General features: G+C 41.3%; 2 protein-coding genes across 9 annotated transcripts in view; one reads left to right on the top strand and one right to left on the bottom strand.

Moving 5' to 3' along the window:
- Positions 1-499: 499 nt before the first annotated feature.
- On the top strand, positions 500-12,828 carry LOC143836130 (uncharacterized). 2 transcript variants are annotated; one of them, XM_077334997.1, is made up of 5 exons: positions 503-701; positions 3,970-4,106; positions 6,552-7,090; positions 7,189-7,353; positions 11,907-12,828. In XM_077334997.1, exons 3-5 carry the CDS (start codon positions 6,589-6,591, stop codon positions 12,134-12,136), a joined length of 897 nt encoding a protein of 298 aa, XP_077191112.1. In that variant the 5' UTR covers positions 503-701; positions 3,970-4,106; positions 6,552-6,588; the 3' UTR covers positions 12,137-12,828. The 2 variants fall into 2 exon arrangements, with proteins under 2 accessions (XP_077191114.1, XP_077191112.1); XM_077334999.1 differs by lacking the exon at positions 7,189-7,353 and having other exon boundaries at positions 500-701.
- Positions 11,752-26,485, bottom strand: part of SYCP1 (synaptonemal complex protein 1) — a 74,625-nt gene continuing 59,891 nt past the window's right edge. For 5 of the 7 annotated variants that reach the window (XM_077334986.1, XM_077334983.1, XM_077334987.1 and 2 more), the window contains 9 exons: positions 24,862-24,978; positions 21,467-21,577; positions 20,647-20,739; positions 19,207-19,281; positions 18,110-18,166; positions 15,994-16,143; positions 14,502-14,645; positions 13,046-13,132; positions 11,752-12,963 (listed from right to left, as the gene is read on the bottom strand). In XM_077334986.1, the coding sequence (XP_077191101.1) occupies positions 12,820-12,963; positions 13,046-13,132; positions 14,502-14,645; positions 15,994-16,143; positions 18,110-18,166; positions 19,207-19,281; positions 20,647-20,739; positions 21,467-21,577; positions 24,862-24,978 (978 nt within the window). In that variant the 3' untranslated portion in view covers positions 11,752-12,819. The remainder of the gene's footprint in view (positions 12,964-13,045; positions 13,133-14,501; positions 14,646-15,993; positions 16,144-18,109; positions 18,167-19,206; positions 19,282-20,646; positions 20,740-21,466; positions 21,578-24,861; positions 24,979-26,485) is intronic. The other 2 variants (XM_077334988.1, XM_077334990.1) reach the window with 2 other exon arrangements.

Below are 26,485 nucleotides of genomic sequence, written 5' to 3'. Positions count from 1 at the left end.
CTCCAAGTGGGGGGGTCGTCTTATATGCCAGGTGCACTTCAGTTGGGATAGACATAGCTGGTGCCAGTGGGATATAGTGGCCCATAGTACTGTATTTTGAGTGGAAATGTTGGGGGATCGTCTTATACGCCCAGTCGTCTTATATGCCGGCAAATACGGTACTGTACTAAAAGCATGTTTTTAGAGGCTCTGGATTGCGGCTCCCATGAATCCTGTTCTTATTTTGTGATGGGGCCTGATGCTTTTCCTGCTATATATGTGCAGTTGCTTTCAGTGTTGGGCATGACCTTTCCTGAAACTGGACTATATCCTTTGACTGAAAACTGAACATATTATAATTGATATCAAGTGATTTTCTCTGTGAACTTCCGTATGGGAAAGAAGGTTGTTTTTTAAAAAAAAACCCTGTGCCAACAGCAGCACAGAGTACAAGTTAATGATTTGCTTGCTATATGACTTGTCAGACAGTATTTACAGGACAAGTTAATGATTTGAACACATTTGCTGCTTATTTATAGTTAAGGTGAGCCATTGTTCTGAGAAGCTGGGAGAGGATGTCTGTGGTGAAATCCATGGCTTTTCTATGGAAATAACACTAGGAAATATGAATGGTGTGAAACAGAACTGAGGCAGTGGCTCATATCCTGTAATATGTGAGGGATTTTCACATTTGACAGGACTGACAAATTTTCCAGTCCAAGGTAAGTGTTCTGTTTTTATGCTGTGATTACTTTACCTCCACTTCCTCATCTGCTGCTCTTGTGACTTTGATTTTCCCATGCTGGTTGAAATGGTAGTGACTGGGTGCCATTTTACATCTCTGGTAAATCAGATTAGTTCTTCCAGAGGAATTCCTCCAGCCTGCTCCTAATAGATCCTGTACATCAATTCCAGTTGGTATGGTCTAGCCTGGGCTCCAAGATCACTGCAGATTATTTTCCTGGACTCCAAGATCACTGCAGATGGGGACTGCAGCAAAGAAATTAAAAGACACTTGCTCCTGGGGAGGAAAGCTATGGCAAATCTAGAGAGCATCCTAAAAAGCAGAGTCATCACCCTGCCAACAAAAGTGCATTTAGTCAAGGCTATGGTATACGCAGTTGCAATGTATGGCTGCGAAAGTTGGACCATAAGGAAGGTCGAGCATCAAAGAATTGAGGCTTTTGAACTCTGGTGCTGGAGAAGACTCTTACGAGTCCCTTGGACTGCAAGGTGAACAAACCGGTCAGTCCTAGAGGAGATCAGCCCTGACTGCTCCTTAGAAGGTCAGATCCTGAAGATGAAACTTTGACCACCTCATGAGAAGGAAGGACTCCCTGAAGAAGAACCTAATGCTGGGAGCGATCGAGGGCAAAAGAAGAAGGGGACGACAGAGGATGAGGTGGCTGGATGGAGTCACTGAAGCAGTAGGTGCAAACTTAAATGGACTCCGGGGAATGGTAGAGGACAGAAAGGCCTGGAGGTTCATTGTCCATGGGGTCGCGATGGGTCGGACACGACTTCGCACCTAACAACAATAACAACATGGTCTAGCCAAAATGAACAGAAGAAGAAGAAGAGTTGGTTCTTATATGCCACTTTTCTCTACCAGGAACTTCAAAGAGGCTTACAATCGCCTTCCCTTTCCTCTCCCCACAACAGACACCCTGTGAGTGGGTGAGGCTGAGAGAGCCCTGATATTACTGCTGGGTCAGAACAGCTTTATCAGTGCTGTGGCAAGCACAAGGTCACCCAGCTGGCTGCATGTGGGGGAGCGCGGAATCAAACCCGGCTTGCCAGATTAGAAGTTCGCACTCCTAACCACTACACCAAACTGGATGAGATCAAAAGGATGAGATCAAAAGAATTCCTTGGGGGACTTTAAAGCCCATTTCTAGTTGGCAGCATTAAATATTATTTTAGTAAAGCAAGACAGAACAGCAAATTTTCCCCAGAGTATACAATATACACCCAGGGCCTTTTCGCACAGGGATCTTTGTTGCAAATTGTTTGCGGAATGAAAAATCGCCATTTAAAATAGTGGAATTCGTCGTTATGCATACCTGCCTTTGTAGTGGAATCAGTTGCGTTTTTTAGCGTTTCCCACAGGCTTCCGGTCTCGGCAGAAATCGCTAGAAAGGAAGCGCTATTGCCAAGCTCGTCCCGCCCCTGGCCGTCAAGCAGCCAATGGGCAGCCGTTAGCATGCTCCCAAACAGCCCCTTTCCCTTTAAGAAAGGTTTTTAAAAAAAAAAATGACCCATAGCAACGAATCTAGGTAGATTCGTTGCTACGGAGAGACCCATCCAGCTGCCTAATGTGAGCTGTCGTTTGATTGTATGATCGTTTGCATGCTGCCTCGAGTGATAAAAAAAAAAATCCCCCCCCCTCTCACGGGCCCGATTTTCGGCTGAATTTATTTGTAAAAAATAAAGGGACTTTATTTCAGCAAACGGGCTTTTCAGTGGTTTGTGCTTAGTGACTAAAGGTGAAGGACTGAAGCCAGGGAAGCCTCTAAACAGAAAGAGGCTCGCCGGTGCGTTTATCCCCGCTCGCTCGGAGAAAAAAAAATGGCGATCGCTTCGCCGGAAGTTTGGAGGAGAGAGCCAGGGGGAGGGACTTTGAAGAACCAGCAACAATGGTAACGCACAGGTCTTTAGCGCTACTGTTGCAGATTGGTTGCAGGAGTGTATCGCTATCCGGAGGGTGAATCCACTTTTCTGGATTCCCCTGAAAGCGCCACAACGAAGTGCTTTTTGCTGATTGGTTTCAGGATTGTTGCAGATTGTCTACGACGTCGTGGGTTATGGCAAATTAGTAGCGTTTCCAAATAGCAACCATTGTGCTACTTTGAAGCCGTGCGAAATGGCCCCCATAATATATACACTCATTTCTTTTGTTCGGCAACTAAGGTAAAGGTCTGTGCAAGCACCGGGTCATGTCCATCAGCAGGCCTTGTTCCCCTACATGCCTAACAATGACCTCTTTGATTAGGTTCTACTAATTTGCCTGGAGCTGGTACTAGGCTGATAAGCCTTTTTTTCCTGGTTCCCCTCTAGGCCCCCTTTTAAGCATTGGTGTATTCACTACTTTCCAGTCTTTTGATACAGGGGGTTGATAGGTTACATGTAAAGGTAAAGGTATCCCCTGTGCAAGCACTGGGTCATGTCTGACCCTTGGGGTGACGCCCTCTAGCGTTTTCCTGGCAGACTCAATATGGGGTGGTTTGCCAGTGCCTTCCCCAGTCATTACCATTTACCCCCCCCCCCCCAGCAAGCTGGGTACTCATTTTACCAACCTCGGAAGGATGGAAGGCTGAGTCAACTTTGAGCCGGCTGCTGGGATTGAACTCCCAGCCTCATGGGCGGAGCTTCAGACTGCGCCACACTCATTTCTTTTGTTCTGCAACTAATGCTGATCAAATAGGCATTCTAGACTTTTATAGCTATTACTGGGTGAAGGGGGGAATTGTAAGCAAGAGTATTTAGCATAACTAACCTGCAATCTGGGACACTAAGTGTCACATCTGCCGATATAATCATTCTGTTTGGGTTGGTATGTTTCTTGTGCTTATGTACGTTATTTGCATTGCATTCATCTCTGTCTCTTGCTTTTGATCTGTTTCTATGCACGTATGTAATTTCATTCTTCTGCGTAATCTTCCTAAGATACTTGGGTCAAAAAAGTAGGGCTACGATCAGGAGCAGTATGAATTTACCACTCTACCCATGTCTGATGGGAAAGGAGGCATTTGCAGTTTAAAGTATTCATCTAGATATAACAGGAGAGTTAAAATTTGTCAGTGAAGTTGCAGAACTTGTTTTGTTGATACACCTGCCAAGTCATCTTGCACAGAAATGCTGCCTCATGCTACAGAAACATTTCCGGTTAAGTTTGTCAGCTGCATTCAAATGACAGGTGAGCCCAACCCAGTCAGTTATTGTTCTACGTGACTAATCTCAGAACTCCTTTTTGTCCCCCTGTTGCCATAGGGATCCCTCTGTTTGCTGCCCAGCCCAGAAGTTAACATATCCGACATATTAAATAAACTGGAGCCTGGTAAAGAAAATTATTGGTTCCTTTGTATAACTACCAACAAATCCAAGCACCACTGCCTTCTTCAGTTCTGGTGAGTTACAAGAGTTTTATTTGGGTAGGATTTTAACCATTAAAAATGTCTGAGCCTCACTTTGCATGTTCTGGCTAGTACTCTGAAATGCAAGAGTAGCTGGAAACCATAAACAGATTAAGCACAGTTACTAAATCCCAAGGAAGACATTCACAGAAGTTCCTAGAAATGTTTCTTTTACGTGAGCTTAAGCATGCTTTTGGTAGATCGAAGCCATTTGTAGTTCAATTGCATGGCTGGTTTGTTACAAAATTATGGAGAGAACTGAAAGGTACCATCAGATAGGAGACCCCTCCCCCTTCTTCCTGAAGTCATTGTATTTTAGACCATGTGTCCCAGAGGCATCAAACTCATTTGTTATGAGTGCTGGATCCCGCCTCCTACAAATTAAAAACAAACATTCCCCCTGCACAGTGGAACTATTCCACTGTTGCTTTGTTTCCCAGGGGAACACATTTTAGCAAGAAAGCCGGTGTACTGCTGACATGTGTCTCCCGAGAGGACACATTTCAGTGCCAGAGCGGATCCAGTGCTGAAATGTGTTCCCAATGAGGACACAGTAAACTGCAGAGCTTTATGCTCAGCAGCACTGCACCGGTGGTTGCCCAGGGCAGCCACTGCCATACAGAATGGGCCACAAAGACACTAGAAAAGCAATTAGAACATTAATCATGAAGGAGGGATCAATGAGGTAATGTAAAGTGAAACAAAACCAGTTTTGCCCACAGTTAGAAGATGGCCATAGAAGGGGACAGGTGAATCTCCCTTTGGAGGAAGTTCTAGAGCTTTGGTTCCATGACTGAGACATCCAGGTTGCTATTCATCTAATCTTAGAAGATGGAAGCACCATAAGCAGGGCCTCCAAAGGTAGGTTCATAAGAGAGTCTTTCACTAATATGTTAGAGGTTTCCACTGTCAAACAGTGAATCTCCTGGTCCAAAAGAAGCATGCTTTCTGTCAACCAGGGCCACGGCCAGGGCCTTTTCAACCCTGGCCCCAACGTGGTGGAACACTCTGCTAGTTGAGATCCGGGCCCTATGGGACTTATTACTGTTTTACAGGGCCTGTAAAACTGAACCGTTCTGACAGGCTTAAGTTGACGGTAGGCGCCTTCCATCATTGGCCTCCTGGTCTACTCCACATACCCCCTCTCCAAGCTATCTATAAGACTGATGGGTTTGTCTTTTTAAATTTGAGATGTTATTTGTTTTTAATAATTTTATTAATATTTATAATCTTGTTCACTGTTGCTAGCCATCCTGAATCCACTGTGGGATAGGCTGCCTATAAGTTGAAGTCATAAATAAATAATCATGTAGTTCGTTGGATTGGTGGAAAACATGAATGTGGCTTTCTGTGGGCCTTTTCGCACGGGGATCTTTGTTGCAAATTGTTTGCGGAATGAAAAATCGCCATTTAAAATAGTGGAATTCGTCGTTATGCATACCTGCCTTTGTAGTGGAATCAGTTGCGTTTTTTAGCGTTTCCCACAGGCTTCCGGTCTCGGCAGAAATCGCTAGAAAGGAAGCGCTATTGCCAAGCTCGTCCCGCCCCTGGCCGTCAAGCAGCCAATGGGCAGCCGTTAGCATGCTCCCAAACAGCCCCTTTCCCTTTAAGAAAGGTTTTTTAAAAAAAAAAACAGACCCATAGCAACGAATCTAGGTAGATTCGTTGCAACGGAGAGACCTATCCAGCTGCCTAATGTGAGCCGTCGTTTGATTGTATGATCGTTGGCACGCTGCCTCGAGTGATAAAAAAAAATCCCCCCCCCTCTCACGGGCCCGATTTTCGGCTGAATTTATGTGTAAAAAATAAAGGGACTTTATTTCGGCAAACGGGCTTTTATGTGGTTTGTGCTTAGTGACTAAAGGTGAAGGACTGAAGCCAGGGAAGCCTCTAAACAGAAAGAGGCTCGCTGGTGCGTTTATCCCCGCTCGCTCGGAGAAAAAAAAATGGCGATCGCTTCGCAGGAAGTTTGGAGGACAGGCTCAGGAGGAGGGACTTCGAAGAACCAGCAACAATGGTAACGCACAGGTCTTTAGCGCTACTGTTGCAGATTGGTTGCAGGAGTGTATCACTATCCGGAGGGTGAATCCACTTTTCTGGATTCCCCTGAAAGCGCTACAACGAAGCGCTTTTTGCGGGTCGGTTTCAGGATTGTTGCAGATTGTCTACGACGTCGTGGGTTATGGCAAATTAGTAGCGTTTCCAATTAGTAACCATTGTGCTATTTTGAAGCCATGCAAAATGGCCCTGTGAATTCTGGAGTGAGGACCATTGTTATAGTGCAAAGGTCATAAAATGGCCCAAGGATGTGCTGAGTAAATGCCTAGAGAAGGGAATACAACTGCTGATTGGGGAGATAAGGGAGGATTCCACACTTCCACAGATACCAGCTGAAACAGTGTTATTTATTTCCATCACTTTATTTTGGTATTTCCACAGAAAATATCTAAGCGAGAAGGAAGAGCAAACAACTGCCATGGCCAGACAAACATACCAAGCTAGTCTCCAGTTTCTTGTGGTCTTCTTCATAGTGCAGCCAGTAGTTCTTCAGGCTATTGGTGTCATGTTACTAAAGAAGGCAACCATACCAAGCACAGTGAATCCTCAAGAAGTAAGAAATACCACCATATCTAACAGCTCTGGAATTCCCACTGGGACTGGTCAAGAAACAGTGAACACGACCACACTGTACAATGCAAATGCCAGTATACCTGCACTAGGGAACACAACCAACTTCCCTTCCCTGCTCTCTACTTTTGCACAAATCAATCACTCTTCTCATACAGAAAGTAGCCCTCCATCAGAGATCACAGCTGAAATCACGACAAAGATGACAGATTTTCCTACTGCGTCCTTTGTTACTAACTCTACACACCAAAACCCTGGTGGAGATTCTGAAGTCACAACTCTGCCTTCTCCAACTTCATCATTGTTTAGTAACAAGACGTCACATTCTGTTTCAGCCAGTCAGCTGCCAGGTATGTTTGGTGATGACCTACTTACTTCACAGTTCTATGTGACCATTGAACATCTGTGGTTTATGCAATAGTAAGATCTCTAAATGATTCCATTGCAGTTGCAAGACCTCGTATGAAGGATTCAGAGTTCATCCTAACTGTTGTGTTTGCCCTCATCCTCACACTGACAATCCTAGGGCTTCTGGTTTACGTTCTCAATAAATACAGGATGCGAAGAGCTCAATATTCCCACCACCAACTCCATGACACCTCTTTTGATACAGGTATTTTTTAAATGAAACATTTCAATATATATATTTTACTACTCCCATGTAGTTTTAGTGCCCTATTCCCAATTTGAACCAAATTTACCTGGAAGCAACCCCAGTGACGTATGCGGTATTAATGTCTAATTAAGCATGCTAAAAATGCAGGAAGTGAAATTTAAGTCCTGCCTCCCTGTTAAAGTGGCGGGAAAACACCCACCGAGACGTCCTCCTGGATATCAAGGGAGAATAGGTGTTCCTTATCTTGCTTGCATGGAAGCATCTGACAGCTCAGGTATTACTAAAAAATTTTTTCCATACAGGGGATGTGTGGTCTTGTAGTGTCATTTGTTTGATGTGATGAACTTATAAAGGCAACAAATTCTGTGGTTGTAAAGACCAATAAATGTATTGTAGCATGAACTTTTGTAGGCTACAGCTTACTTCATCAGGTTTGATTGCTGCATCTTGTAGATTCCAGTCATCTTCTTTTTTTAAAAGCACATTTCAGAACTGTAGAGTTGTGCTGGAGGCCTTACAGATCATTCCGCTTGTAGTTGAATAATAAGACCTTCTCAAGACGGGCAGTTTGTTGTGAAATTGGCAACTGAGAGCCTTTCTGCAACTTTTCCCATTGGTTCTGACTCCATATGGCATCAGTTTATCCTGAGTTTTGTGCCTTTAATTTTCACTTCAGATTTGTACTCCTTCCTTTTTCTTTTGAGTCTCTTTTGATGTTAAAAGACATGTTGTTTTTGGGAAAGCCAGTTTTAATTTGTTCTTTCCCCTCCTGCATAACGTTTCTTTTGGTTATCTTGTCTTGCCCACTCTCACCCACCTCCAGCCCACTGTTTGTTGATTGGCCTGTTGTGGTCAAACCACAATATTGGTATACTGCTAAAGCATTGGAACAACAGGATTAGGAGCTTCTCAGAATTCTCAGAATCTATGTTTTAAAAAGCCTCTACCCCTTTCTGTCATAGACCATCATGGAGATATAAGGAAAAAGTGGAAGGCACTAGAAGACTTACTATGCAGTGGAAGGCACTAGAAGGGTTACTAATTTTTCTGAAAGCTGGGAATTCAGGGAACTTCCTGAGCATATTGCTACAACGCTCCAACAATATATTGATATTTTAGTGCTATTTTTAAAAGGGGTACACCCTTTACTGAAAAAGCCATCATTGGACCCGCGGAACCCCGCCAGTTACCGCCCAGTTTCACACTTGGTGTTCCTGGGTAAGGTGATAGAGTGGGCTGCGGCGGACCAACTCCTAGGTTTCTTGGATGAAACTTTGGCCCACGACCCATACCAGTCTAGCTTCCGCCCTGGCCACGGGGTGGAGACCGTGCTGGTCGCCCTCATGGATGATATCCGGCGCCAGCTGGATCGGGGCGGCTCCACCATTCTCATGCTTCTAGACCTGTTGGCCGCATTTAATGTGGTCAACCACGAGTTATTGGTACACCGCCTTGCCGAAGCTGGAATAAGGGGGACTGCGCTTCAATGGCTGGTCTCCTTTCTCCAGAACCGGACGCAGAGGGTTGTGATAAGGGAGAGTATGTCGAGCCCTTGCGAGCTCCCTTGTGGGGTTCCACAGGGGGCGATACTCTCCTCCACACTTTTTAACATCTATATGTGCCCTCTAGCCCAGCTGGTCTGGGGCTATGGGCTGGGATGCCACCAATATGCGGATGACACCCAGCTCTACTTCCTAATGGACGGCCGGCTGGACTCCACCCCGGATACATTTGCCAGCTGTTTGGAAGCAGTAGCTGGATGGCTCAGGCAGAGTCGCCTGAAACTCAACCCCTCCAAGACGGAGTCCTGTGGCTGGGCAGAAGAGGGCAGGACCAGGAAGCGCGCCTTCCATGCCTGAACGGGGTGCAATTAACACCTGCACCAGTTGCCAGGAATTTGGGGGTGACATCTGATGCCTCCCTCTCTATGGAGGCTCAGGTCACCAATGTAGCTCAGACGGCATTTTTCCATCTTCACCAAGCCTGGCTACTAGCGCCCTACCTTTCCTCGGAACACCTGGCCACAGTGATCCATGCAACGGTCACTTCCAGATTAGACTTCTGTAACTCACTCTACGTGGGAAGTTACAGCTGGTCCAAAATGCGGCTGCCAGGGTCCTCACTAGAACACCTTTGAGGGCCCACATTCAGCCGGTGCTTCGTCATCTGCACTGGTTACCAGTCTGTTTCCGAGTCAGATTCAAGGTATTGGTATTGACCTTTAAGGCTATACGCGGCCTGGGTCCCATCTACCTGCGGGACTGCTTGGTTGCTTATGCCCCCCGCAGGGCACTCCACTCTGCAGGTATGAATTTACTGGTTGTCCCAGGCCCACAGGATGTTTGCCTGGCCTCGACCCGGGCCAGGGCCTTTTCAGTCCTGGCCCCAACCTGGTAGAATGAGTTCCCAGAAGAGCTAAGGGCCCTGTGGGATCTACCAGCTTTCCGCAGGGCCTGCAAGTCGGAGCTCTTCCGCCAGGTATATGGTTGAGGCCAGGGCAGCTTTCCCACTAATCCATCAGAGGATCCCCTCCAATATTGAGATCTCTAACATCGAGATCATTGTTAGATGTATTGCATTGGTGCCACCCTCTTCTGAATATTATTCTCCCCACCAGGCTGAACTTGGGAGGAAGTCGGGTAAATACGATCAGAATTGTGACCACCGACACTTATATGTTATATGTGACTTGTTGTTGATGTTAATTGGGGTTTTTATGGGGATTTTATTGTGTTTTAACTGTTTATGTTGTAAACCGCCCTGAGACCTATTTGGAGAAGGGCGGTCTAAAAATTAAATAATAATGATAATGATGATGATGATGATGATCATGATCATAATAATAATAATAATAACAACAACAATAATGGTGACAACACCCTCCCTTGAAAATTCTTATTATAGAAGACATGTGTGGAAGAAAAACTACAGAACTCTGAAAATGCAGAGGGAGGTCAGACATGTAGAAGAACCCTGCTCAAAGTGATTCCAGTATTTGCAATTAGAACATTAATCATGAAGTGACTGGAATCTTGTTTTGGAAGCCATAGATTTCCAAGAAAATTAGGAATAAGTTGAATGTGCAGAAAAAACACTTAAAATTCTCACAGTCTTCACTGGATAAGTGGCTTCTTGCTTCTAACCTCCTAATATTAGACACAGACACCCTTGCAAAACAACAACCCTTGTATACCATTTTAGAGAAGTTTTCATAAGATGGACCAGGACAGAAGTTCCACACTGTCTTCTATGATGTTTTCTGACCAGTTCCCTATCTACTAAACCATCTGAAAATCCAATCTGAAGTCCTTTGGTTTACCATCAGAACATCATGGGGAGCCTTGCCTTACTGAAATCCAGCTAAACAACATCAATTGAGTTTCCACAAGTTAGTGAGTCTGTCACTTGGTCAAAGAAGGAAACCAAGTTGGTCTGGCAAGATCTGTTGGAAATAAATCCATGCTGACTTCCCCGGATCACCAAGTTGCAATCTCAGATGTTTGCAGATTGCTCCCCTTTAATGTCCACTCCATTATCTTTTGAAATTACAGCCGATCTCCAAACTATAGAGAACAGTTCCTCTGGAGGAAATGGATGCTTAGGAGGATAGAGTTTGACCGCTTCTGCATGAGGGATTTGGCTGGCCTCACCACCTGTTAGGGATCAAGGCTAATTCCTGCTCCCAGACAGAAGTGGGCCCAGTCTGGGGAGGTCCCAGGCCTAGCGCAACTCAGGCCCTCAGTTGGCCTGCGGAAAGACTTCAGTAGGGCATAGTGTGTCTGCGGAAAATCCTGGTCACCCGCAGTTAGAGCATCGCTCCTACCCTCCCGCACCCATCCGAACATCCCTTCCATCTTCTACCCTCACAGTCTTTTTTTTAAGTCTGATGACGTCATGTGATTCCAAAGTAACAAAATAGCAACACACACCCCACATTTGGTTTTCTTAGTTTTAGTGAGATGGGTGTGTGGAGGGGATTGTGTGTGTTGTAACAGTTTTGCATTACAACACAATCCTGGGAATTAAAAAAAAAAATCGGACTTATTTTTTTTTGCACACCCCTGATTAAAGAGCAGTTTATTTATGAATAGAGTTATTTCGGAATTAACACACTGGATAAAAACAAAGAGGGTGAAAGATTGTTTCCTAACTATATCTCTAGCTAAGAAAGTCTGCGTGTGGCACTTTCAAGGAGGAAACTGCCCTAAAAATAGTCTTAAGACAGACAGGGAATGGCAACAGGAGAGAAAGTGCTGACTTCACTATCCTAATAGTCTTTTTGCTGCCCCCTGCAGGACATTCTTCTCTTCTTGTTTGTATAGTACATTGCCTTTCCCAACAAAAAGAATCCATGTAGGCATGAAAAACTGCATGTGGAAAATAATGTGCAAAATATTTCTCAACATAATAACAATATTTTTATTATACTTGTGGTAGGGTTTTCTATATAACGATCTTGGACATTGGGTGTGCCCTACAAATATGGTGAAATGATACAGTCCTAAATCTTTCATTAATAATATTTGATTTTTTTCAAACTTTTTTTACAGTGGATATATATGCTACCCCAGATGATACACTCGTAATATCAGGAGGTTTATATGATGCACCAAGAACTTTTAGCTCCAGCATGACAGCATATGAAGATGGAGAACTTCAAACAGATCATTTACCATTTAGCGTTCAACATGGACAATTTCGACTGGAATTTTTTTGTGAAAAAGAAAAGGGCATTTCCTTGACTTCTGAAACACTTCAGGGGCCACCAGGAAGCTTATAATGGTTGTACAGATAGATCTTTAGTTGCTTTAAAAGTTAATTTGTCAACTATTTTATTTATTAAGAGAACAATCCAGCTTAAATGAGAAAATTAAATTAAAGAAATAGAATAATTAAAACAAAGATACTATTCAAACATCTCTCAAGTGATAAAAATTCTCTGCTATTTGATGGTAAACAGTGTTTACTCTCAAGCTGTCTCACTAACAATTAGTCAAATTTCTTCAACCTTTTCCAGTTCAAATTCATTCTTGAATGAAAATTCACTAACCTAGAAAGCATCTAATTGTCTATTCTGTTCAATTATATGTGCAATACAGCAAAAGGGAGCAGCCTGACATGTGGCTCAGCTGAGCTCTCTCTTCTCCTTTCTCCTCCCTCTGAGCAGAATTGTGGAAGCCTCCCATAAATGCACCCAACGTTCCTTCCACCCTAGATACAGCAGGGAAGAAAGAGGGCATTTAGCTAGTCCTGTGCTAATCTGCTCCCACAGACCACAACTGCATCAGCATGAGGATGGATCATGCTGTACGTTCAGGGGGGAACAACATTTTGAATTAAACAACTGAAATCTCTTCAACAGAATAAGAACATGCTACTTAAAAAATGTAACAAAACATAACAAAGGCAGAATGGAATTAAAGTATGGTAATAAACATAACACACAAGCAATAAATTCTATATTTAAGTAAATAGTTTTCCAGCTTCTTTCATTTTTTTCCTCCTGTCCATCTTGGAGACTGCAGTCCATCCAGCATCTCGTATCTTTCTCATAGCTGCAGATTTCACAGATGATCCAGTAGCTTTCTGAGAGGATGGATTGTGGACCTTTGCAAAAAAATAAATTTTATTTTTTGTAAAAAGCACATTATAACATTTATTTTGTTTTTACGTCATAATAAAAATATACCTTTTTTGGTGTCATGATACATAGGCGAGAAGCTTGTGGATAATCTTTGTACAATTTTTTGAACTTTTCTTGTTCTGATGTGATACTCTTGAAAGGAAAATAAGTTTTTATGTAAATTACTATTCAATTGACATAGATAATTTTAAAGTTTAAAGATGTAAACTTTGAGTTTCATAAATATAGACTATATATTTTATACCAAATAATAGCAACACTAAACATTATTATTTAAATATGTAGCATTTTGTTACACATCCTATCTGATCAACATTTGTTAATAACCACTCTACCATGGAAGCTTGCTGGGTGACCTTGGGCCAACCACATCCTAACCTATCTCACAGGGCTGATGTTGGTATAATATGGTGGAGGGAAGAAAAGGGAATATAAAGCAAATAAATATATTCAGTTGATTGCTTTCTAGTGGTCAGAAATGTCATGCTAATTAATGTTTTATCAATGGTAACTAATGATATGAGAAGTTCCCCTGATAGCTAGAAATCTCTAATCTGAGGTTTAGAATGTAACATTAATCAGAGTTGAGAACTGACAGATTCCAGCTACTGGAAGAGACAGAGAAATAAATTGAACTTTGAAGCAGCTTTGACTTGGAGACAAAAAGCTAACAAAGAAGCCTTAACTTGTATTGCTACCCTTGTATCCAAGGGATAAAAGCAAGTTATAGACAGATAAATATGAATGAAAACATAAGAATAGCTCTACTGGATCAGCCCAGCGGTCTAGTCTAGCCTTCTGTCCCATACAGTGGGTGACCAGATCTTCTGCAAATTGAATAATATGACATAGACACTAGCAATGCAATCCTATGCAAAGTTACTCCAGTCTAAGCCAATTGACATGTATGGACTTAGCCTGTAGTAACTCTCCTTAGGATTGCATTGTAAATAACTACAGAGAAGCCAAAAAGAGGGAAGGATGCTGCAAACATTGCTCTTTGGGCAACTGATGGGTTTCAGCTTGCATCCTATAATCTCTGGTTGTATATTTGTAATTATTCTTTTTAAATAAAAATTATAAATATACCACATTTTTTTCATCCAAACAAAGCTAAACTTTGTGTTACAATATTATGTAACAATTAATATAATATTATATACAATTAAATAACAAAACAACTATAGGCATAAAATAGGAAGACATGCCTTTCTTAAAACACAGCCAAAAGGTAATCCTGCTCTGTCACAGACAGCTTAGAGTTAGCTCTGTGATTCTTTAAACCCTAATTTTTGGATTCAGAGAGAATAAAGATCACTCCAACACAGGACTGGAGTGCTAAAGACACAAATGTTTAATTCTTCTATACATGTTTACTTCTCAGTTTTTTATCATAATGTTTCTTGTTCAGCCCTATGTGTTTCCATCTATAAATAAATATATAAAGGAATAAGAGTTTATAAATAATAAAGTCACATAATTCTAATTTTCTCATTACTACCAAGAGGTCATTGCTCTCAGAGCTCTCTGATCGATTATCCAGTTCTAGAAAAACTTTTCTCTTTTTCTGTGTTCCTTCTTCTGAAAGTAGACTGGTGCTTTCTTTTAACAGTTTCAATTTAGGAGGTGTTTTCACAGTATACGTCTATGTAAAATAAACAAAGTAATTTTTTTAATGTTATAATTTTACAAAATAGTTTATGTAGACACTCTGGCTGAAGTTTCTTTGTGTATGGCATTACATTGTGCATATATTATACAGAATCTTCTGTGTGCAAAGTTCTATACATGAACATCTGCAACATTTCAAAAGACCTCTGGCTCTATTTTGTCTATGGCAGGTGTTCATATAGAATCATAGAATCATAGAGTTGGAAGGGGCCACACAGGACATCTAGTCCAACCCCCTGCTCAACGCAGGATCAGCCCTAAGCATCCTAAAGCATCCAAGAAAAGTGTGTATCCAACCTTTGTTTGAAGACTGCCAGTGAGGGGGAGCTCACCACCTCCTTAGGCAGCCTATTCTTCAAATCAGGTTTGAAGGTACTTGATATAGCAGGATTGCTGAAGTTAAGCAGATCTGTATCTAGTCAGGACTTGGATAGGAGGACCTTCCTGGGAATTACATGAATGTTACCTTAAGTTACAAGGATGCAAGAAGGGTAAAAATAATGGTATAAATAAACTATTGAGACACAACATTGTGCTAGCATGTCAGACTAAGGTGTAAACTGCACGGAGCTTTTATTCCAGTCCCAAGTCGATTCAGTCCCTGCCATCTACACACAACACAATTTCCGTTTTGATCTTGGGCGATTTAAATTTTCCTTCTGCAGCAAGAAGGATTGATCCGGAGTGACCCTACCTTTATTGCGCAATATCTTAGAGTGCTTTTAATGCTCAATATTTCAAGATTTGGATTAGAGAAAGCAGGCTATTTTGAACCCCCGTGGTAGAGACGTCCTGATTGGCCAAAGGTGGCCATGTGACAAGCTTGCCTTAAAGGAGAAGCCCCTTATTTCTCTCAACTTCTGTTGGTCATGGATTTTTTCTCCCTTCTCTGCCTTCTTCAATCCTCTCTCCCTCCCCCCTCCAAGAAAAGAAAGAGGCTTCCTGCTTGGCTCCTCTCCCCCCCCCTTCAGGAAAAGAAAGAAAGAGGCTTGGCTCCCACCCCTTCTGAACTACCCTAACCATATGCAGAACACTTTCCTGTTTCAATGGAGGGGGGGAGAGGAAGACCCGTGTTCAAAGCGATCTGGATTCAACAGGACTTACAATGGAATAAACAAGGTAAGTGCAGACTCTGCCTAGGACACTAAGAACAATAGAACCTTAATGCCAATGTTCATTAACTGAACATTTTCCAAATAATAAAGAAATATTTTAACCTATTTTTTCACATAAAATTAAAATTTATACCAAGATGAGAAACACACACACTAAAACATTATTAAAGTTAACAGATAGAAGAAAATTTGTATTAAGCAACAAACCTTTGCAGGTGTCCAAGAAGACTTCTCTGTGCATTCAAGCTTGTTCACATTAACGGAAGCAAAATTTTGGGATGTGTTCTGTTTTGAATTAACTGATAAAGAATCTAAGCTACCCATTTTAGGTGTTTCCAAAAAAGATGTTTGTATTTTCTATAATTAAATACATAAAGTATACAAACACTGAATAAAAGTAACAAGAGCTACATCAGCTACCCTGACAACAAATGTTACTAGAAAATGTTCCAATGTGTCTAATTAACTTTAAACATGCAATTAAATTCTAATGCTATCATTGTGAACTGTTGGTTTAGAGGCCCATTGGTACAACAATACTAGCTACTTTGCCAGGGTTTCTGGTCCCTCCACTCCTTCTAGGCTCTCAGGCAACTATTTTTGCATTTTAATTCCCTAGTAGGCTCCAAGTACGTAATCAAGAATTTCTTCCTACAGAGACCAGTGACTAGTCATTTTCTTACGTCTTATAGCTCCCAAAAGAAATCTGGAGGGAAAGCTATAACAAAGCCTGAGGAGTGGGGCAGGAATCACACATACCTAGAATCATAGAGTTGGAAGGTACCTCCAGAGTCATCTAGTCCAACCCCCTGCACAATGCAGAAACTCACAACTACCTGCCCACACAGAGTGACCCCAATTTCATGCCTAAGTGATCCCTGCAGCAAAAATCTCCAGAAATTAACCTACCCTGGAGGAAATTCACCTACCATCCCACAGTGGCAATCAGCAATTTCCTGGGTATGCAAGGAAGAGCCACAAGAGACGAATACCAGCACACTCGCTCACTATCTGCCTAAGTTCATAAAATCAGCATTTCTGTCAGATGACTAATTAGCATCTGCTTAGAAACTTCCAAAGAAGGAGAACCCACCACCTCCTGAGGAAGCCTGTTCCACTGAGGAACCACTCTGTCAGGAACTTCTTCCAGATGTTTAGCCAAACATTCTTTTGAATTAATTTCAATCCATTGCTTCTGGTCAGGCCCTCTGGCAACAGAAAGCAACTCTGCTCCATTTTCTATATGATAACCCTTTAAGTATTTGAAGATGGTTATCATATCACCTCTTAGTCAACTTGTCTCCAGGCTAAACAGACCAAGTTCCCGCACCCTTTCCTCATATGACTTGGTCTCCAAACCCCTCACTATTTTTGTTGCCCTCCTCTGGACATGCTCCAGTTTGTATATATCCTTCTTCAGTTGTGGTGCCCAAAACTGAACACAGTACTCCAAATGTGGTCTTATCAGAGTGGAGCAAAGCAGTAACATCACCTCGTATGATCTGGACACTTGTTGTTGTTGTTAGGTGTGAAGTCGTGTCCGACCCATCGCGACCCCATGGACAATGATCCTCCATACTGCCCCAAATCTCATTTGGCTTTTTAGCCACACTGCTGACTTTTCACATGTACTACTGCCAAGAGAAGACTCACCCATCCTATAGTGATACATTTGACTTTTCCTATCTAAATATAGAACTTTATATATCTCATTATTGAAATTCATTTTAGCCTCGTTTTCTAGGTTGTCATGATCATCCTATATTCTGATTCTATCTTCTGGTGTGTTTGCTACCCCTCCCAGTTTAGTGTCATCTGCAAATTTCATAAGTACCCATTCTATTTCTTCATCCACATCATTTATAAATATGCTGAACTATACAGGGCCCAGGACAGATCCCTGAGGCACTGTACTTGTCACTCTTCTCCAATCATTTACAAGCACCCTTTGGTTATGATCTGTCAACCAGTTCTCAATCCACCCAGCAGTAACAGTTTCCATACCGCATTTTACCAACTTGTCAATAAATTGCATATCTAGGCAGCAGTGCCTTGTGCAATGCTGACCAGGGAATTAGAAAGGAAGTGAGGTCACCCAGGCCCACCCCAAGTTACAGGAATCTTAGAAAACTAGTTGGTGACAGAGATTTCCTGATCTACTTCAACAGTTAACTGATGCAGGTGGAAGAGAGAATGAGAAAGGGTGAAGAGCAGATTTGTCCCTTGCCCAGAAAGTGGGGGTACCCCATCCAAATGCTTTGCTATTTCATAATAGCAACATTACAACTATCTATATAAATGTTTAAGTAACATGAATAGTTACCTTATGCTGCTTTTCTTGTTTAGGAATATTCATTTTTGCTTCTTTTGCCAGGTTTTCCTTTAGGAAAAAAATAGCATAAGTATGAAAGATCTTTCTTTGTTTAATGGAACTACATGCTTGGCTATAAGATTTATGGTTGGTGATATATGAGTTTAAAATCAAACAATTCAGAAAGCATTTGAAAAATCATGCACTTCCCTGTACTGTTCCAAGCCAACAATACCCGTATTTTCCCTGGGGGGCAGGGCATAGATTTATGAAAGAAAACCTCAAAATGAGAAAAGATTGAGGAACCATTGCACCTTTATACGGGTGTTCTACTTCATTCTATGCTATTTGTAACCTGTGACTTGTCTTCTGGGGAAGACCTGTGTAAAACAAGGTTGCACATACCTGTAACCGTTGTTCATCAAGTGGTCTTCTGTACAAGCACACATGGGACTGTGCTTTCACAGGCCTGTCACAGAGAAGAGCTAGTAAACTTTAAAATGATGTTTTTTGATCCCAGGATATGCAGATGACACCCAGCTCTATCTCCTGATGGGCAACCAACTTAACTTCCCCCCAGAAAAACTGGCCAGGTGTCTGGAGGACTTGGCTGATTAGTTGAAGCAGAGACGCCTGAAACTGAGCCTTTCAAAGGCGGAGGTCCTGTGGCTAGGTAGGAAGGGACCAGTGGAGGAAGGATGCTTGCCCAGCCTGGATGGCGTGCAGCTTCTGGGGATGATATTTGATGCCTCATTTGAAGTAAATATTCTTTCAGCTTGCTGAACAGTCCTCTGTGGCAGCAAAAACAGAATTGAAGAAGTGCATGTCCCTCCCACATCATGTGACTTTGGGGCAGAAAAATCAGCCTCTTCTGTGAATGGAAGGGTAGCACATCATTTTAAAGCTTGCTAGCTCTTCTCTGTGACAGGCCTGTGAAAGTTACATAGAAGCCACAAAGATAAACAAATGTTACAGTTTAGCCTACAGATTACAGAAGCATGGATCAGTGTGAGCAGGTTAGATGAGTCAACTATGGAGCAAAAATTTCTCTCAAGAAGTAAATAAATGGCATAAATAAATAAAGAATAAAGTGTATGGTCAAGAAATACCTTCTCCTCTATTTCTCTTTTAAGCTGCTCTTGAAGGGAGGAAAGTTTATTTGTCTGACAAGCAAGCTCATTTTCCTAAAAATCACAATCAGGCAAAAATTAGAGACATTTCTGTTTTATTGGAATATTTCAAAACTCACATTTATATGGTCCTTAACTTTAGGGGGGGATAACAATTTAACAGAATAGGAAATATTGGTGTTCCATTTCAAAAGAGCATATTGCTAGATTTAAAAGATTATGTTTTAAAGCTGTCTTTTTTTAAACTGAATGTATTAATTTTTCTTTTGAAGTCTGTATACTTCGATGCTTCATGAGTCAGATGCAATTAATTATGACTAAAAAATAGTCACAAAATGAATATCTACCTTTTCTCTCTACAGCTTCCTGTTACCTGCCCTTGGGGATCCTTCTGGGGGCCTAACTACATGAGATGTGTGATGCAATTCAGATTGAGGAGACCCTTACTGCATCAAACATCTCTTGCAGTTAGGCCCTGAATGTCAGGTAGCCCTCAGCAACAGGGTGAGAGTCAGCATAGAGGTCAGCAGCCAATTGGCAGAAATCACACATACCTTTACTACAGTTAATCTTAGTAAGAAGAGGCAGGCCCTGAGGCACATGATAAACTGCTTGTTTTCATATGCTCAGTTGCCTAGTATCCATTTTGAACATCTTCTTTCCAGAAGGCCATGATTGCCGTCAGATACTACCTGTTCCCTAAACCCATTACAGTTTGAATCTATCAAGGATACAAAGGAAGGATTTAAGATTATGTCCAAAAAGATCCTTTTCCCCTTCCTTTTTGTATTTTTGTATCCAGCCTGATGAAGAGTTCCAGAGAACTCATTATTGTGCACACTACATTGTATTAATTTTGTTGATCTTAATGAAAGAAATTACACAACCTTTAGAATTCCTTGGGGGGGGTGTGAAAATAAGATGGAACTTTGAAAAAGTTGCAAGCTTAACTTTCCCCTATATCTCAAAGTTGGATGGTCATTTATAGCCAGGCTCTTGCAACATCTGGGACCAAATCTCCCCTCCCTGCCAGTTCTCCTACTGCCAGTTTCCCCAAGTCTAGCTAGATTCTATAATAGGCCCGAGCCCTCAAGATACTTGCACCCCTCCCCATCCATGTAAGAACTCTGGTGAGAGAAGATCAGCCTATGTAAATTTAAACCACAATTTCCCTTCACTTCCCCTTTCCCTGTGTCTTGTCTTTTAAGATTATAATCCTATAGGCATAGCCTTCATTAGGGCTGTTTGTAGAAACAATTGTCTGAAAAGTGAGATATAAGTAATGAAGCTTGGTTCCAGCTACATCTGACTCTTTTATTACAGAATCAAATATTAATTATAGTTTCAATTTAGATATACTTAGCCACACCAGATGTATAAACTGAAGATTGCTCTAAAGGGAGTCAATATAGTTCTTACCAGAGATCTTATTGATGATGTTAGCTGTTGCTCTTTTGTTTTACAGTATTCTAGTTCTGTATCCTTTTCTTCAATTGTTTTATCATATTGATGCTGAGTGGAAAAGACATTAGGACAAAGGTTTGGACTCAAAGAGACCCTGTAAGTGGCAGCAAGCACCTCTAGGGTGTTTCCTCTTTAGCTGGTTCTATCCCAGCTGCAACCCCTGTGCTTTACTGCAGACACTAATTGATTTTCCAGCAGGCATAAGGGGCTGCAGCACAAAGGCTTATTTAAGTAAGTGAGTCTGTGGGGGAAGCCCAACTATGCAAGTGTTCTCTGCATATCAACAACATTAAATGGTAGTATTAAAGCTGTGCTAGTGAACACCATAGGCCAGCCTTTCTCAACTTTTTGACCATTGAGAACCCCCTGAAACATTCTTCAGACTTGGGAAACCCCAGAAGTTGCGCTGTGTGACTATATTAGGCAAATGTTGTAGGCTGTCTAACTTTGTTACAATCAAATCAGACAAGATTAACAGTCATCTATCTATCTATCTATCTATCTATCTATCTATCTATCTATCTATCTATCTATCTATCTATCTATCTATCTATCTATCTATCTATCTATCTATCTATCTATCATAAAATTTCAAAGCCAAATTCAAAGCCAGTGAACTACACCCTTGGATTGTTATGTATGAAACAGACCCTGGATTGTAACCTGTTTAATTGTTTAATTTAAGTGTCTATGGCACCAAGACCCCTAGACAGTTACCTCTGACAATAGATCGCATTGTGGGATAAGACTATAAATACAAATAAAAAGCATTTACCTTATGTTTTTCCATAAGTACTACCATTTCCATTATCTTGTGCTGACATTGAATGTCTAGTACTTTCTTCATTGCTGTTGCTTCATCAGCTACAGATTGTATTTTTTCTACCTATAGTACAAAAAATGTGAATCAGACAAAGATTTCAGTGAATACACAGTTCCTTGATAATATCTTTATTATTCTGTATAAAGATTGCTCAAGAAATAAGAGGGACTGAATCCCAGGACTCCCCACCTATGCTGGTAAGCAGGTTTCTCTAGAATGACTATAAAGTATAAATTGGTAGATAATGTATGTTTTCTTTTGTCTAACTTGCATCTGATGATTTGAATGGAATCTATGGCTTGCCAAACTTGATCTGTACTTATTCCTTGATAATCTTCCTCTCTTTTTGGAGAGGGGGGAATCTAAAAAACTTTCTATTTTTATTTCACTCAACTAAGTGTTGCTATGTCTTCTTCTTGAGCTCTGTACATGTCCACATGTGCACAAGAAGTGCAAAGAAGGACCTAACCTTCCATATGACTACAAGTCCTGCAGGAACCGGGAGATATCAGCTGCAATACTTACTCAAATGCCAGATGAGGATTTCTTTTTCCAGATAGGGCTGCCAGCAGGGAGGAACCCCAAATCCCAGTTATCCCTTATTAGCTGGCCAGCAAGGGGGGAAATGGTAGAAAATATGGTGTAGAGGTGGTTCTGTCACAGTCCCTTGTTCAAACATTGGTTAAAGCTAAGGACTATAGCACATGAAAAATTTCTGCTCTCAGAACACCAAGGTCAAGCTGACAGCAACGCAGATGGAGAGATAAGGGAAGAAGGCATCCACAGATGCTGGGTGTTTCATCTGCCCTAAGGACTTGAAGCCCCCCTAAAGGAGACTACATATTTCATCTTATGAACACAAGGGGTTATGTGAGCTTGTTAATTGGGTCTGATGCAGCTGCAGAATGTCAGAAAATAATTGGCAATCTTATCTAATTGGTTTCATCACCTTTTGGGTTACATCATTAGCCTACATTTGATTGGCTAACCTTAAATCATGCCAGCAAAGGTCATGAGGAAATATAAATAGGAAAGGAAATATAGTTGGATATCAGTTGATATTGTGGGCAATTCCTCACTCATTAAATGTAGTGAAATGTAGTCATTATATTCCGGCCACTCCGCATGACATCACCAACATCCAGTGTCCAGGCAGCAAACTGCTCACTACATCCTCCATTTTAAGGTGCTAGTTGGAGAATTGTATAAAGTGGATTCCCCAACCTAAAAAGGGTAAGCTGCAGGAGGGCAACCAGAGGCCACAAGCAAAAGAAATGTATGGAGGCGAAGCAGCTCTACCTCCACCTCCAGCGTCCTGCCCTTGCACCCGCCTCCCTCTCCCTTCTTCTGGGGGATGGGAAATGCTTTTTAAAAATTAAGAACAACCTGGAGCAATGAATAGGTGGACAAGCATGCAGGCGATGGCAGAAATAATTTTCTCCCAAAGCTGTAACACAAAGCATGCCTCTCTAAAGTCCCCCTCCCAAAAAATCAGGAACAAGATTATTTTTGTAAAGTATCAAGACTCATGATTCCATAAGGAGTGGCATTCAAAAAATCACTATGCATCTATGATTAGATGCATCTATGATTAGATGCATAGGCATTTAAATGGAGAAGTATTTAATTTAAAATTTAATTAAAAAAAACTAGCAGGAATCGTGGGGTTTAAAACATGGAGAAAGGGGATTGGTTGCCAAAATTAATTGACAGGTGGAAGAAAGTCATGTATAAAGCGTGTTGCTCTCTTCCACCAATTCCAGCAGCAGTTGTGGAGTGTAAGAAGCACGAAAAGGTGGCAGACAAGAACGAGACAGCAAGAAGGTGAGGAGTGGCTGTGAGGCACGATAATGTTTAGCGCTACACCATTCAGCTGGCATAACACTATTTTTAATGATGTGTGGAAATGCCCTGTATTTTGAACTTTTTTGTACTTTGCCTTGCTAAGTAACCTCTGGATTAAACAACCATTGTTTGTATGTATCTTGATTAACAATCTAGTTTTGTTATTTTATCCTCACAGTTCTTTGCTCTTTTGTTGTATATTTCTAATCATTCCTTTAATGTCACTTTAATTATATTCGGTGTGTTCTTGAATTCAGATGCTTCAATACAAGTCCTGTACTTTGGCACAAATTGGCTACAGTTAACAAATAAATTATGTTGTTGGGAGTAAACCTTATGAGTATACAACCTTACAGAGTTGTTTCTCGACTAAACCTAGAAAAGGCTAAAGGTCTTGGTCTCTTAGTCTCTGACTATGTGGGTAGTCAAAGGGGCTGATGATATGTGGACTTCCAGTTCATTCTTTTCTTTGTTTGCCCCCACCAAACCTACTACCCTCCTGGCGTGCTGTGGAAAATAAGAAGGGGTCATCTTACTTTCACATACAAGTTACAGTTATATCCAGTAATAATTTTATGTGTATAACATTGGGAGTACGGTGATGTCTTACATTCAGTACTGTCTTCAACTAAATGTACTTAAAAAAATAACATTTTCTCTCCCCCTTCTTTCATCACATGGACCAATTTTGCATGCTGAAAGCTGCAACAGGCTGATGCCAGTTTCTAGCAGCAGGGCAGCATGCTCTGCCACTTCCCATGTAGTAACGAGGGAAGAATTCCCCAGTGCACATAGTCTGTCACGGAGCTGTGCATGTGCATGCACAACTTCAGGGTAGAAAAGTTCAACCACACCACACTGAGGCAGCAAGGGGGTTCCCTGCATGACAGTGGAATAGCAGCATGCCGCTATCCCACCATGGGGGGGGGGGGAGTGGAGTTGAACAAGGCATTTTGTGCTGGGACCATAGGTGGGAGGGAGGAGTCAGGTCTTCGAGGCCCAGCTCTCCCCTGTAGGCACAGAACTGGCTCAGCATAGGCACTGATGGCACCAGCATTAGAAAAGGGAATGCTGAAAAATCACAGGGAATTACCACAGGGCATCAGAGGCCCTAAACTGGGCAAGGACCAGGAGGGAGCTAGCTGATGGCGACATTGTGCGTCAGTGGGAATTTGCCCGGCTGCTGTACAAGCACCACCCCAGCTTATCCTCCCATGCATAATTGGTCATGGTGAACCCATCTCTATTCACTCCCAACTGGAGGTCAAAGTCACCATACCTCCCACTAGTGAAGACATGCCTCCATACAAGGTTAAAGAAATCATCCAACAAACAGGGAGTCTTCCTCTGGCTGAGAAAGTCAAGAATTGGTAAGTATTTGTTTGTATGAAAATTACATGCATTTATGTGATTTTACTCATATTTAGAAAAATATGTATTAATAAAATAGCCTTTATTCCACCCTTATATGTTTTTAAAAAATACAAAAACTCAACTCTTACCTCTTTGAGAAGTTTTTTTTCAGTTGCCTTTCCCATCTCAATTTCATTTCTGTAGCTGTCAACTGTTACTTTATGCATTTTAGTTATATTTTCCAGTTCTAGCTGCAGTGTAGTCACCTTTAAATAATAAATATTTTTAATTCAGTACTATTTCTGAATCAGCCATAGATGTGAGTATACATTCTCCTGTCCTGCAAATATCTAGCATCTTTCAGGTTGTTGTGTCTCTCCCATCTCTTGGTAAGAGGAGAAGTTAGGAACCACTTCCAGATATGTCTTCAAAGTAGCTGTGCATATGAAACAGTCAGGAAACAGTGGAAAGCAAAGAAATGCAGGAGACTCTTAGAAAATTAATGTACCTATAATTCCTATCAATAGCTGACAAAAATATTATGTCCTCTAAGGAAGTATTAGTCTTAATCTTGCCTCATCTACTAATAAAGTCCATCTAAGTCATGTGACCTACATCTGATGTATTTTATTGTACTTTATTGCAGATTTTTCATTTAAAACACCTTGGACTTCCAAGTGACAGCAGATAGCATAGGAAGAGTAGTTCTCTTTCTCATACCTTCATGATTCTTTTCATGTAAAAGGGAATTAAATACAACAAATTGTAGCAATGGCCACTAGCTTAAAATGTGTTTAAAAGAATTGTTAATAAAAATAAAATAAATAACTTCCCAATGGTGAAGGAAGAAAATGGGAGAAAATGGCTACCACAAACCCAAGAGGCAGTTTAAATGGCTGCCACACACCAGCTAGTCAGACTTTGCTGTGATCTTGCCCATGAGTTCACTGCAAAGCAATTTTAGGAAAGATTGGAGAAAAGCCCAAAAATCTTCAAAGGTGCATGAATGCACCATGATGCTGTGAGAACAAGGGGAACAGTATTTGGGCAAAATGGTCCTACTATTATGAGGTATTATATATATTAAATATCAAAATTATGCTTATAACATAGCTATCTCAAATCAGGCTTCCCCTTGATGGTCTCAGTAGGGAAATTTATCTACATATTTGATGGAGGATCTTGTTCTTTTATTGATACTAAGTAGTTCAGTGCTATACTAGAAATTACTACAAGTATTTACAGTGATTTCAGATTAGGCTGGCCATTCGGATTTTAATGTTCTATTCACATGGGAAATTTTCATTGACAAAAGAAACTTCCTTCAGTGGAAAAGAATTTTCTCACCTTCCCCTTGCAATGCTCCCTGAAAAGTTTTTCCAAGTTGAAGGCCTGTAGCCTGATGCATGAACCAGCAAAAATACTCTTCCCTTTATTAATGGAAATATTGGGATGGATATGTGTTTTTAATTGATTTTAACTGTTTTATATGTATCATCATTTATTTATTTTTATACTCTTTTACTGAGATATGGTTGGGAGAAGGATTTAGTTTATTTTATAATGTATTATCATGCATGTTTTAAATTGTTCATGTGATGGCTTTAATGAGGGCAAAAAGAAGAGTTGATTTATATATCCTGTTTTTCACTGCCCGAAGGGATCTCAAAGTGGTTTATAATTGCCTTCCCTTCCTCTCCACACAAGAGATATTTTGAAGTAGGTGAGGCTGAGAGGCCTCTGAGAAAATCTGTTGTTAGAACAGCTTCTAAC

Source organism: Paroedura picta, chromosome 4 (assembly GCF_049243985.1).
Source record: "Paroedura picta isolate Pp20150507F chromosome 4, Ppicta_v3.0, whole genome shotgun sequence".
Lineage (NCBI taxonomy): Eukaryota > Metazoa > Chordata > Lepidosauria > Squamata > Gekkonidae > Paroedura > Paroedura picta.
Note: the sequence above shows the minus strand (reverse complement) of the source record. Positions and strands in the feature narration are given on the sequence as shown.

Coding starts and splice junctions, on each gene's coding strand:
- LOC143836130 (XM_077334997.1), top strand. CDS start 6,589: ATGGCCAGACAAACATACCAAGCTAGTCTCCAGTTTCTTGTGGTCTTC. Junction 7,091..7,188: donor TTCAGCCAGTCAGCTGCCAG/GTATGTTTGGTG, acceptor ATTCCATTGCAG/TTGCAAGACCTCGTATGAAG. Junction 7,354..11,906: donor TGACACCTCTTTTGATACAG/GTATTTTTTAAA, acceptor CTTTTTTTACAG/TGGATATATATGCTACCCCA.